The 12,471-nt window shown below is 43.6% G+C and overlaps 1 protein-coding gene across 2 annotated transcripts in view; it reads left to right on the forward strand.

The window, feature by feature from the left end:
- Nucleotides 1-12,471, forward strand: part of AP2B1 (adaptor related protein complex 2 subunit beta 1) — a 153,310-nt gene that overhangs the window by 122,450 nt on the left and 18,389 nt on the right. For both annotated transcript variants that reach the window (XM_083173893.1, XM_083173894.1), the window contains 4 exons: nucleotides 1,014-1,055; nucleotides 3,242-3,388; nucleotides 4,346-4,491; nucleotides 7,053-7,182. In XM_083173893.1, the coding sequence (XP_083030019.1) occupies nucleotides 1,014-1,055; nucleotides 3,242-3,388; nucleotides 4,346-4,491; nucleotides 7,053-7,182 (465 nt within the window). The remainder of the gene's footprint in view (nucleotides 1-1,013; nucleotides 1,056-3,241; nucleotides 3,389-4,345; nucleotides 4,492-7,052; nucleotides 7,183-12,471) is intronic.

Below are 12,471 nucleotides of genomic sequence, written 5' to 3' on the forward strand. Positions count from 1 at the left end.
TGTGTACTGAGTGACCTGTCACTGCCCTTATTCTCAATAGAGAGAACACGAACGATGATTAGATTTAAGTATGCAGTATAAATATAAAACTAGACCAGGGCTGGGCAATTGCGGCCCTCCAGATGTTGATGAACTACACATCCCAGGATGCTTTGCATTAGTTTTGCTATGTGGCCATGCTGAAACTGATGCAAGGCATGCTGGGATGTGTAGTTCATCAACATCTGGAGGGCCGCAATTGCCCAGCCCTGAACTAGACGCTGCCAGGGGCCGCGCACACACAGAGCAATCAGTGCTTCATTTCTAAGCGATCTAGTCTGATCACTTAGAAATGGGGCTGTAACAACCCCCCTTGTGTACGCCCCATAAGTTTCCCATTCTTAAAACCATTTAAAATAAATAAGTCCAATGTTTTGTGGGGCACTTTTAAACATTTATGTACCATGTTCATTTTATTCCTTCATCTTCACCAAATAGTTACATTTGATCACCTACTATGCCATCCTCCCCTCTCCCATCCAGTGTCCTGGGATCTGCTAAATGTAGCTGTTTCTCCTGGGGCTCCTCCATGTGTCTGATGTAGAACTGGCAGACCTTTTCAGATCACCACTGTATTGGCAGTAGGTGAATTAAACAACTAAGCTGCAGTCATTGTGTGACTTTTGTTTTTATCCTCCTAATTACACAACCCTAATTTTCTGGCGGACTGATAAACAATGATACAGGAAAGCCAGCTCTTTGGAGGCAATCTTCCACGAATGGCACATTGGGTCGTTAGAATTTCTATCCCTACTACCTTGGCATGCCACCTTAATTTTCCTGCTAAGTAGCTTCTGTCCTGAGTCTGTGTGGGTATCTCAACATAATTGGCAGAAATTTGTTTCATGTTCAAAAGTAAACTTGGATTGATACCTTGTTCTGCTATTAAGTCTTGAAATATGTTTCTAACCTTTGATGCTTCTTAGCGGTGAACTAAGTATACATAAAGTTTAACACTTATTTTTCTTTTCCAGTTGGGCAGTGACCTTGGAGGTGGAATTGGGGGAAGTCCAGCGGTAAGATCTGTTTGGTAAAGGGATAATTAATGACACTAGAGGTGGAATAAGCAGACTTTTTATTTACCTTCTATATTATTTATATATATTTTTATAGGAACGGATATCCCAGCAGTGCTCCGACGGGGGCGAGCGCAAAGAAGCCTCTTGCTGGCAAGCTCAGCTCTCCACGCTGTGGGCTTGGTGCCTCGATTCGCTCGCCACAGGTTCTATTCTCCCTCTATGGGGAGTCGTGGACCCCAACAAGGGAGAATAGTCCGTCTGTCGGGCATCTAAACAGTCGGGATTCCGATGGAGTACTGACCGTCGGAATCCCGATTGTCGGGCAGTCATCTGGCACCCAATATAAACTATCCACCATGGTTTACTTTGTATTATTATATAGGTCACCAGGATAACTTTATTTAGAAAATTGAGTATCTCCATTGTATTGCCCAGTAATTTCAGTTGTGCTGTTCTAGCATTTAAATCCCTAACAGGCACAGTGTATTGTATAGAAATAATAGACTGTATAATATATATACAGCTCAACATATACTGTAACAACGTATTTAGATTCTGGGATGGTTACTGACCTCTCATGCTTCATCACTAAAACAGTTGTTCTTGTGTAACTGGGTAATGATAAAGGACAAAAAAAGCGATTTCTGATTAAACAGTTTTTGTTGCGATTTGTTTATGTAGAGCAGTCCTCTGATTTTCTCTAAGTGATTTATGTCTACATCCCTCTAAAATTAGGAATGCACAGACTGAGGGGGATATTCAATCTCCGGCGAGCAACTCCCGCCGGGCCCTATTCAATGCTGTCTTCCCCAACAGCATTGAGCAGGGTATCTTGGCCGAACGAGCCCAACATCACTAGCTGTCGGGCTTGTTCTGCCGAGAACAGCCGGGAAGTGACGAGCTGCCAGCTGCAGCTCACCTCTTCCCGGCCACAGCTCGCGACCACGCCCCCTTCTCGCTCCCCGGTGGGCGGGACAATGATTCCTGTCTGCATGTTCTCGTCTAGCTGACCGAGAACGGGACTGGGTCACGGCGGTCGAGCAAGCTCGGCTGCCGAGACCCTCACATTGAATACCCCCCTGAACTTTAGCCTGTGCACCAGACTTAAGGGTCACTCCTCAGTGTGGCTATTTCTTGGAAGCATCAACCATTCAGTATTTCGACCAGGGGACTAGACTGCCTTTGAGTGACACTGTCACCTGTTAATACAAGACGATATCTGCGCAAGCAATAGTGATCTTCATTCTCTTGTTGCCTGATAATGGTCATTAACAATCTGATTATAGGAAGTTACACACTTAAATCACTGTATTGTATCTTTGATGAGCTTTAGTGAATTACAAAGTCGTGCATTAGCGCCCCCCCCCCCCTCTTGTGATCGGTTCCTGCATCATTTTATCACTAAGCATCCTTATTCCCTACTTCCAGAAACATTCTAATAGGTAATTGTGTTCACTTCTTACATAGGGGGTATACAATCCAAACCATGCAAAAATAGCAGCCAACGGTATTTGTTCCAGGACAGGAGGCAAATCTGTTTTGTCATAAACAGCCACCTGATTGTCAAATCTGTGGCAGTTTCCGGCTATTGGCGCCCCTTTTCTCCAATATTGTGACTTTCTGACTATCAGAATATATTCCGCCAGTCGGAAGAATGGACCCACATTGAATAGGTCGAATGACATTGAATACCCCCCTTAGTATGTAATCGTAAACATCTTATTTTTTATTTTACAAATTCGAGTTCCTTTGTTCTTGCCGTTTTAGTTTTTGATATACGGTTTATTCTGCAAACAATTTAGTTTGACAGCTAAAGTTCAATTGTATGAGTTTACCGAGATCCTACTTTTTTTTTTTTTTTTACACCAACTTTGGTATAATTTATTTTTGCTTCAAACTGAAGCGACCATGGTCACAGCTGTTCTGTTAGGGGAACCTGGTCTCACAGTGGGCACAGCTGTGCAGACTGGAGGGAAACAATTATGGGTGCTTATTACATTACTGAGCAACACAATACAAGTTTTAATTCAGTTCCTAATGGAAATATTCAAGAAAGTAAGCAACAGCTTTTGTAAATAAATGTGTTCATTCTGCTCATTAAAATCCTAGTGCAAGGATTACTTGGGCAGTATCAGCTATGACCAATTTATGTTACACTCACTGTATCGATTATTCACTCGCAGGTTGGTCAGACCTTTATCCCTTCTTCGGTCCCGGCCACCTTTGCACCGTCACCTACTCCAGCTGTGGTTAGCAGTGGACTCAATGACCTCTTTGAACTTTCAACGGGCATCGGGATGGCCCCAGGTGGATTTATTTCCCCAAAAGCTGTAAGTGTGACTGAAACCATTTTCAAATTGCATGTTTCTGCTTTTAGCATTGTTTTGCACCTACAGTATTACAGTGTAGGTGCAAGGCCACACTACTTATCAAGACTAGTAGTAAACCGGGTGTTTTCAGCTGTGCACGCGAGTGCCATTGTATACGTTTTTTCCATGCAAACTTCTATTGAGTAAGCTTGCAGCAGGGCCCTCTATCCTCCAAGTCTGTCTGTTGTTACTCAGTTTGTTTTATCACTGTCTACCATTGTAAAGCGCAACGGAATCTTCTGCGCTATATAAGAAACTGTAAATAAATAAACCTCTAATAGTGTGTACAGAGGGTAGGATGTGGCTTCCGATGTTGCCGATATAGTGAACATTGGAAGCCATATCGCATGCTTTTTTAGGGCTTGCAAGCCCAATGCGCTGCCGATGCGCGCTCCCGTGTGTGCGCAAATCAGCAGTGAAATAGAGAGGGCAGCCAAGACTATATACAGTAGTGCAGATTGTGCCGCTCCATGCATGCAGTGCGATGCGAGTCCCGATGGGATCTGATCACATCGGGACTTCCATAGCACGGCATATCGCCCCCGTGTGTACACACCATAACTGTGCATAATGTTTAGTAACTTTACTATGGGTCTTATGTACTGACTATAAAGCCCTAATACATGAACCACTGTACTTGGTACACAGGATGTATAATAAAGTATATTTGCCTAATAAAAGGCAGTAAGGACCAAAGCAGCTGTGAAGGGGTCAAATTACTAAATTTTCTAAAAATGAAAGGTGATGTTGCCCATAGTAACCAGTCAAATGCTATTATTTGCCTATTCATTGTTTTAGCCTAGTGTCATTGTTCTGTAGCTAGGCCCTGTGATTGTCACTAAACACATTAGCTAACAGAAACATTCGGCCAGTCACATAATTTGGTAGTAATAGTAATTACGATGTGTACTCCTTTAGGTTTGGCTTCCTGCTGTGAAAGCAAAGGGATTGGAGATCTCAGGCACATTCTCCCATAGACAAGGGCACATCTACATGGACATGAACTTCACCAACAAGGCCCTGCAGCACATGACAGACTTTGCTATTCAGTTTAACAAAAATAGGTGAGCTCTGGTTTCTGTGTCTAACAGCTCATTCCGCAAGAATCTTTTACTATTTTGTCTAAAATAAGGTCTAGGGCAGAGGTTATAAAACTCTGGCATTACAGTCCAGGATTTAAGGCTATCCATGCTTGAGCACATCTTACTTTTAGTTTCTCAGTCAGTTGATTTAACCATCTGGACTCATAAATAAAATATTGTTAAAACCTGGACTGTATTGGCAGAGTTGGGGAAACACTGATCTTAGGGTATCCTCTGCTTACAGCTGTTGTCATTTTGCTGGCATACTTAAATGGCGACAATTTTCTTAGAGGTTGCTTTTTTTATTTTAATTGCTTGACTATCGCCCGGTAATTAATATCCAGCATTAATTAAGGTACTTGTGTATTATAGCGGCGCCCCCGATGTTCATAGCGCAATGTTTTTATCGCATGCCATGCACCCGATGGCATGCAATGCGACGCGATTTTTGCTCCCTATGCGATGAAACATTGTATAAGCACCCTAAAGGGTGCTTTTAAGCACCCAAATGGGTGCTTACAATGTTAAATGCACCCCCACGCCACCCCCCCACTATAAACGTGAACCCAAAGCGTGGCGAGCGCAGCGGTACGCGTCCTCCAACCTTTTGATACCCCCACTATCCACGTCGGCGTGGAGCTGAGAATAGAAAGTGTGGCGAGTGCAGCGAGGGGACGTGGATACCTGTGAAGCGGGCTTCACAGGTATTCGCGGCCCCTTGCGGGGCTCGCTGCGCTCGCCACACTTTCTATTCTCAACTCCACGCCGACGTGGATAGTGGGGGTATGAAAAGGTCGGAGGACGCGTACCGCCGCCCCTCGCCTTGCTTCGGGTTCACGTTTATAGTGGGGGGGTGGCGTGGGGGTGCATTTAACATTGTAAGCACCCATTAGGGTGCTTATACAATTTTTAAGCGCATCGCATTGCATTGTCTGGCATTGTATGCCATATACAATGTCATACAATTTTAAAATTGTATGACATTGTACAATATCGCGCGATATCGCATCGCATACCATCGCATGCCTTTAGGTATGCGATGCGATGGGCGCCGCTATAATACACAAGTACCTTAATTAATTAAAATATTGATTAATATCCGGCCTCTGGAAGGGCCCGAGCAGCTCAGTTTGCCCACCGCAACCCCCCAACTGCCTCCGCTGTGCTGCCTGCTTCTTCAATGCAGGAAGCAGTCAGCCAATTAAAATGCTGCACCGGCTTTGGAGCCAAGCTCTGATTGGCTCACCAGCCGGTGCTGCATTTGAATTGGTCGCCGGCGTCCTGCATTGAAGAATCCTGTGCTTCGGAACCTGCAGCAGGAGGCGGGGGGAGGGGCCTGGACTGGAAATCAGTCCTGGGCCCCAAAATTCCAAATGGCAGCCCTGGTCCAGACAGATTGCTCAGCACACAACATCAACATATCGCTGTGTGCTGAGCGATCTTGCTAAGGGCTCTGAGTAATCTAGCATAGCTGAGAACGCTCAGCAAATCTCCCTGTGTGTAGGCCACTTTAGTCTGGCTTGGTTTTTTTCTTCACTGCTTACTTTTGGGGAGCAATGCTGATAGGCCAAGTTCACCATCACCCATAACAAGGTTAAAGAATATTACTTGACCTATTCAGTAATTGATATTACATTATTGGTTAGAGCAGTGGTTCCCAATCTTTTTTGAATCACGGCACCCTAAGGGTATCAAAAAAATTTCACGGCACCCATAGACCACACAAAAATGTATTCGATTGGGTTTATATATGCGATTCCCAGGGTCAGTTATGTATTAAAGACAGGATTTGCTTCTGTTTGTACATATTTTATTATTGGCAGCCACCAGCACTGGTTTTGCACATAAGTAATTAACCATATTTAATTTGCATTGGTCCTGGACCACCAGCCCAGGGCACCCCTGCAAGTGTCCCAAGGCACCCCAGGGAGCCACGGCACACAGTTTGGGAACCACTGGGTTAGAGGGTAACAGCATACACTATAGATTGTAAGCTTGCAGCAGGGCCCTCTTACCTCCAAGTATGTCTGTCTGCTACCCAGTTTGTTTTATCAATGTCTACTATTGTAAAGTGCAATGGAATCTGCTGCGCTATATAAGAAACTATAAATAAATGCACTATACTTATCTTTACATTGTCTCACATCAAGTTCCTGTGCGATCATTTTCTCCTGTTTCCTCTACTAGTAGCAATTTCTATACAGTAAGTTATGCAAAGCAAGTGAGAGCATTTAATTGTCATAGACATAGATGAAATGATATCTGTGTGTAAAGTTAAAAATTGCTTGATCCAATTACTAATATAAGTCACATATGAACTATTCATACATTGCCTTGTATATCGGCGTGTTTGGAAATAGCAGCAGCAAATAGCACGCTTCCCCCCCACTTTAGTATCTAAAGTTATGATAAATCTCTGAACTGCTGCTTCTTTCTGTCTTCACCTTGATAAAGAGTGATATGGGACTTTAGAAGTGCTGTATTATGGTAATTAATGAAATGATTTGGTATGATGGACTCATGCTTTCTGTATATATCTTCAGCTTTGGAGTAATTCCCAGCGCACCCCTTGCTATACATACACCCCTCATGCCAAACCAAAGCATCGACATATCTCTGCCTCTCAACACTCTGGGACCCGTAATGAAAATGGAACCACTTAATAACCTCCAGGTAAGTAATTACCGCTAATTTGTTTGACTTTTTCCTTTTGTGTGAATGTGTAAATATAACCCTCAGTGGTAGTTACACCATTTAACCATTTCTCTTGGCTGAAGTTATGTCATTGGTGCTTCATTAGGCACTCTAGAAATAAGGAGCCAGATAGCAGCAGACGTTCTGAGCATACACAACAATAAAGAAATGCTGTGTGTGTCCAAAGACAGGGCACACTTCCACTAAAGCATATTCGCTGTGCGGAATAGCAGCTCAGCTGGGAGTGTTGTTGCTTCATGTATTCCCATTGAGCCATCTGCTCACCCCATTCATTCCTACAGATTCATCTAGAAAATCAATTAGAGTGTACCACCCATGCCAGACATGTCATTAATGACTCTGCCATCTCCTACAAGATTGTTCTGCTCCCTTTTTTCCTTTGTGGCAACATTCCAGGTCAGTGGCATAAATGCAGGTGGCAATCTGCCCCAGTATTAAATGCCAATCTGTGACTGTAACAATATCCAATAAGTGATTGCAGAATACTGTTAACAGGAAAAACTAATCTGTACGTACTGTATGTGTGTATATCTCTGGCGTGTGTATGTATGTTTGAAATATGCATATACTGTATGCATATACTGCAGGACTATATAGAAAAATATATATAAAGAATGAGAGTTCCCAAGGGGCGGCACACAGTAACGTACACGCAGTAATGCACACTCTGCACAGTACCCTTTATCAAGATATATTGCTGTCAATTCTATTTATTGATGTAATCACTATAACACTGTGGGCAAGGCATTGTGTCCCAATTGTGGGTGACAGATCACCATCGGTGTTCCTTTTGAATGTTACAAATCGCATGTGACCATGTTCGCCGATGCCGGGAAGGGTTCTGAGAGTGAGGTCAGACGTGCAGGCAGGTCTGATCCGATGCGCACGGGAGCGCGAATCAGATGGGATGTCAAGCAGCTGCTATTTCTCACCACACGCGTGCACACTGAGGGGTAACTTTACTAAGGTGGGAGTTCTATTGAAGATATAATTGATTGGTTGCTATAAGGAATATCTTATCTATAATTTTCTAAAAGATGCTAAATAAACAAATAAGATTTTGAATCTGATTGGTTGCTACGGGCAACATCCCATCTTCAATAAAACTCCCGTCTGCATCTACAGCACCTCTGTTTGTGCTTATTACTCAGCGATTACTCAGCAGCACAAGGCAGGACTTGAATTGTTACATTATTGAAGTATGATAGCAATGTATCTATAGTTGGTTGTTACAAATTACAGATTGTTTGCAGAGCCCAATAAATATGCAGGGCCGGTTTCTTGGCACCTTAGGCAAAACATCAACCAACTGCCCCCCCCCCCCCCCCAGGGACGTAGTATCTCCCAGAGGCAATGAGGACGCTAGCATCTGGACTAACAGCACTGAAGGGTTACCTGCATGTACAGCAGCACCTGTGCAGTTCACAGTGGGATCCAAGTGTGACCTCTGCTCTACTGCTGGAGCTCTGCAGTGCACCAACATAGTTAATTAGCTCTATCCCAGAATTCAGACTCAGTGGTGCCCCCAGATCCTGGCACCCTAGGCAACTGCCTAATGACAGAGCCGGCCCTGCAAATAGGATCAGTGTTTTGTAGTCACAACACTATATGCAGGGGCTTCAACAGCTAGGCCAGGCCCTGGTAAATTAAGGAGGGGGCGTGGCTACCAGGCAGGGGCATGGTCACCCCCCCACCCCCAGCAGACCCGGGCCTGGGTAAAAAGCTTTTTTTTTTTTTTTTCGTCTGGTGCCTCTGCACTGCGCTTGTGTGTTTTAAAAACTCCCATGATTCCACTAGTGCTTGGTGTCACGTGTTGGTTTTGGAGCTTTTGATTTGTTTTATAGCGCTCCTTCGTCCTCCCCTGTACTTCTTGTAGTTGTCTGCTTCCTGAGGTAAGTCCACCATGATGATTGGCCTCCTCATGCTGCTCACTTTCACACTTTATTATTTCAAACACATAGGTATTTCACATATTTACCTGCAGTCCTGCTCCCCACTCCCTCTGTCTGTGCCTCCTCCCTGGCTGCCTGCCGGCTTTTGACAGTGTGCTTAGCCGAGATCCCAGAGGGGGCACACAGCATGCACTAACCTGCATGAAGATTTCTGATCACTGGGGCAGACGTATAGCAGTTGCCTGGTGGGAGTGAGGGTTGACCCCTCTCCCTCCATTCCATGCATCAGCATGAGCTATCATGCTGTCAGCACACCACATGCTGTAGTGTGCTCTGCTGCTGCTGCTGGTTCTACCCCATGGATGTCAAAAGTATTCGACATCGGCCATAAACCATCGATGATTTGGAATCATCGATGGTCGATGGCCATCCCTAGGCAGCATTGCTAGTGGCTATTGCTGTTCTCGGTATTCTGCTGTTCAGCCACAAAGCAGTAGAGCCCAGTGGACGACGGCACGGGGGAGCCAAACAGCGCAAAAATACAAAATTTAAATTGTTATATGAAGAAAAATCAATTGACAGAAGCATAAGGAAAGGGAAATAGCGGACTATACAGGAAGATTTTACAGAAAATTAAAAAACATAAAAAAAATTCACTATAAAATAGAACAAAATTGCAACATTGCCCAAAAAACTGTCGCAGTAACACTCTCACCTCTGTGGAGAAGGTTAGGAAGGTTTAAAGAAATACAACTCTATTAAAAACAAATCAAAGCACAGACCAGAAAAACACCTACATCACCAGCACTTAGCTGCCAAAGAGAGCATAAAGAGCGATATCAAGCAAAAGAAGGATGATACTTTCGGGTAAGGGCAAAAAGCAAATACCTTATCGCTTCTTCGTTATACAAAGCATGCAAAGCTGTCCTCAATAAAAGCCGCTTCATACATTTGAAAGAAGCGGTAATACCAGGAATGAAGGTGCACTATGTGAATAAAGCACATAACGACATTTCATACATCTGCCCCAATATCACTTACAGTTGACTGTGGAGTATCCAGCAGGGATTAGAACTGTCCCATTGCAAAGGTGGCATCCTATAATAGTACCATGGTTGACGTCACTGAGCTATTTGGAACGGCCCATTTTGTATCACAAATGTGCGTAAATGGACACTGCATGGCTAGTTGCTTTATTTTATACACCTGTGTCAACAGGTCTGATAAAACCGGAAATTCAATAATTAACTGGTGTGGCCAAATACGTTTCTCCATATATTGTAGGACACACTACTCGTATAGACAATTTTATATCACTTTGTCAGCTAAATGAGCATGGTGATTAAATAATAAATATTTTTACGTTTTTTTTTTTTTTTTATGTTTAAACATAATTGGTTTAGGTCTTGTAGTTGGCTAATGCAATGAGGAAGCCCACAACGTCAAGATACATTCAGTGAACCCTTACATCAGTAGTAGGGATATTGATGGAATCACTCTTAAAACAAAGTTGTAGAATATATCAAAACCAGCAATGTACAGGATCCTAAACCACATGGGTTTACTGGGGGGAGATCATGTCAAACAAATCTTATTGACTTTTTTGATTGGGTGACTAAAGTAATAGATCAAGGTGGGGCTGTAGATGTAGCTTATCTAGACTTTTGACACTGTCCCACATCGCAGACTGTTAAATAAACTTGAAAGCTTGAGATTGGGTTCGAACATGGTTTAATGGATACTATCTTGGTTGCAGGACAGAAAACAGAGAGTTGTAGTAAATGGAGTACAGTCACAGGAGGGAAAGGTTACAAGTGGAGAACCCCAGTGATCCATACTTGCACCAGTGCTTTTTAATATCTTTATTGCTGACATTGCAAATGGAATTGAGGGTAAAATATGCCTTTGGCAGATGACCCAAAGGTATGCAACAGGATGCCACCAGGAGGGGTAAAACAAATTATTGATGATCTAGGTAGATTAGAGAAATGGTCAAGAGCATGGCAACTACAGTGTAATGCCAAAAAAATGCAAAATCACGAACATTGGTCTCAAAGACTAAATATGGTATAAATGGCACTGAAATGGTAATTACTGAGGAGAAGAGGAATCTAGGTGTCACTATTTCAGGGGACTTAAATGCAGGTAGGCAATGTAACAAAGCAATGAAGAAAACAAGTCAGATGCTTGGTTGCATAGGTAGAGGAATCAGCAGTAGAAAGAAAGAAGTAATAATGCCACTGTATAGGTCATTGGTTCGACCTCATCTAGAGTACTGTGTTCAGTTCTGGAGGCCATGGGGTATATTCAAAAGAAGGCCGAAACTGCCGTCTTGCCGAAAAGACGTCAGTTTTCGACATGAATACATCGGAAGGGGTTCCGATCTATTCAATCATAACCGTTTTTTTTTCGGCATGTCAAAATGTTTAGACATGCCGAAAAGCAGGTGGATTGATAGAAGAGCCGCTAATTAACCTGCTTTTGACGGAAACACAGCCAAAACTGAAAGGTTTTGGCTGTGTTTCCGTCATTCTCAATCCGGCATAACAAGATGCCGGATTGAGGCAGGGAGGACAGCGCCGTGTGAGCAGCAGCAGCTTACACAGCGCTGTACACTGCTGGTCGCACCCTCCCACCGACTCCCGTACATACCCGCCGCCGAGTGAGAGCAGCTCACCCGGCTCCATCCAGGTTCCCGCTGCCTCACATCTTCTCCCGCTGCCGTGCTCACCCAGTCCGAACGCTGGCCGGGTGAGTGTCAATCATCGGCCATATCCGACATCCGGATTTGGCCGCTGAATTGAATAATGGATGCCGGATCCATTCCGGCAAAAGAATGTCGGAATGGATCCGGCATCAATTGAATATACTCGTATATCTCCAGAAGTACTGTATATATAAATACATTAGAGACTTTACAAAGAAAGGCAACTAAAATGGTGCATGGCCTACAATACAAACTGACCTGGAAAGGCTAAAAGATCTTAATATGTATAGTTATGAGTAGAGAACGGAAAGGGGGTACAATGTAGAAACTTTCAAATATATCAACGGTTTTAGCAAGGTACAGGTGGGAGACATTCTTCACAGGAAGAGGAGCAGCAGAACAAGAGGACATGCACTGAAACTAGAGGGAGGAAGATTCAGGGGAAATTTGAGGAAAAATTACAGAAAGAGTAGTGGATAAGTGGAATAGCCACAAAGATGTTAGAGGCAAATACAGCAGAGCAATATAAACATGCTTGGGATAGGCATATTGATAACCTTACAAAGAAATAAGGATCAAATAGGGTATGAGGTAACATGTTTAAAAAAGGGGCAGACTAGATGTGCCAAGTGGTTCTTATCTGCCATC

This window comes from Crinia signifera, chromosome 2, assembly GCF_055691185.1.
Source record: "Crinia signifera chromosome 2, ASM5569118v1, whole genome shotgun sequence".
Taxonomy (NCBI): Eukaryota; Metazoa; Chordata; class Amphibia; order Anura; family Myobatrachidae; genus Crinia; species Crinia signifera.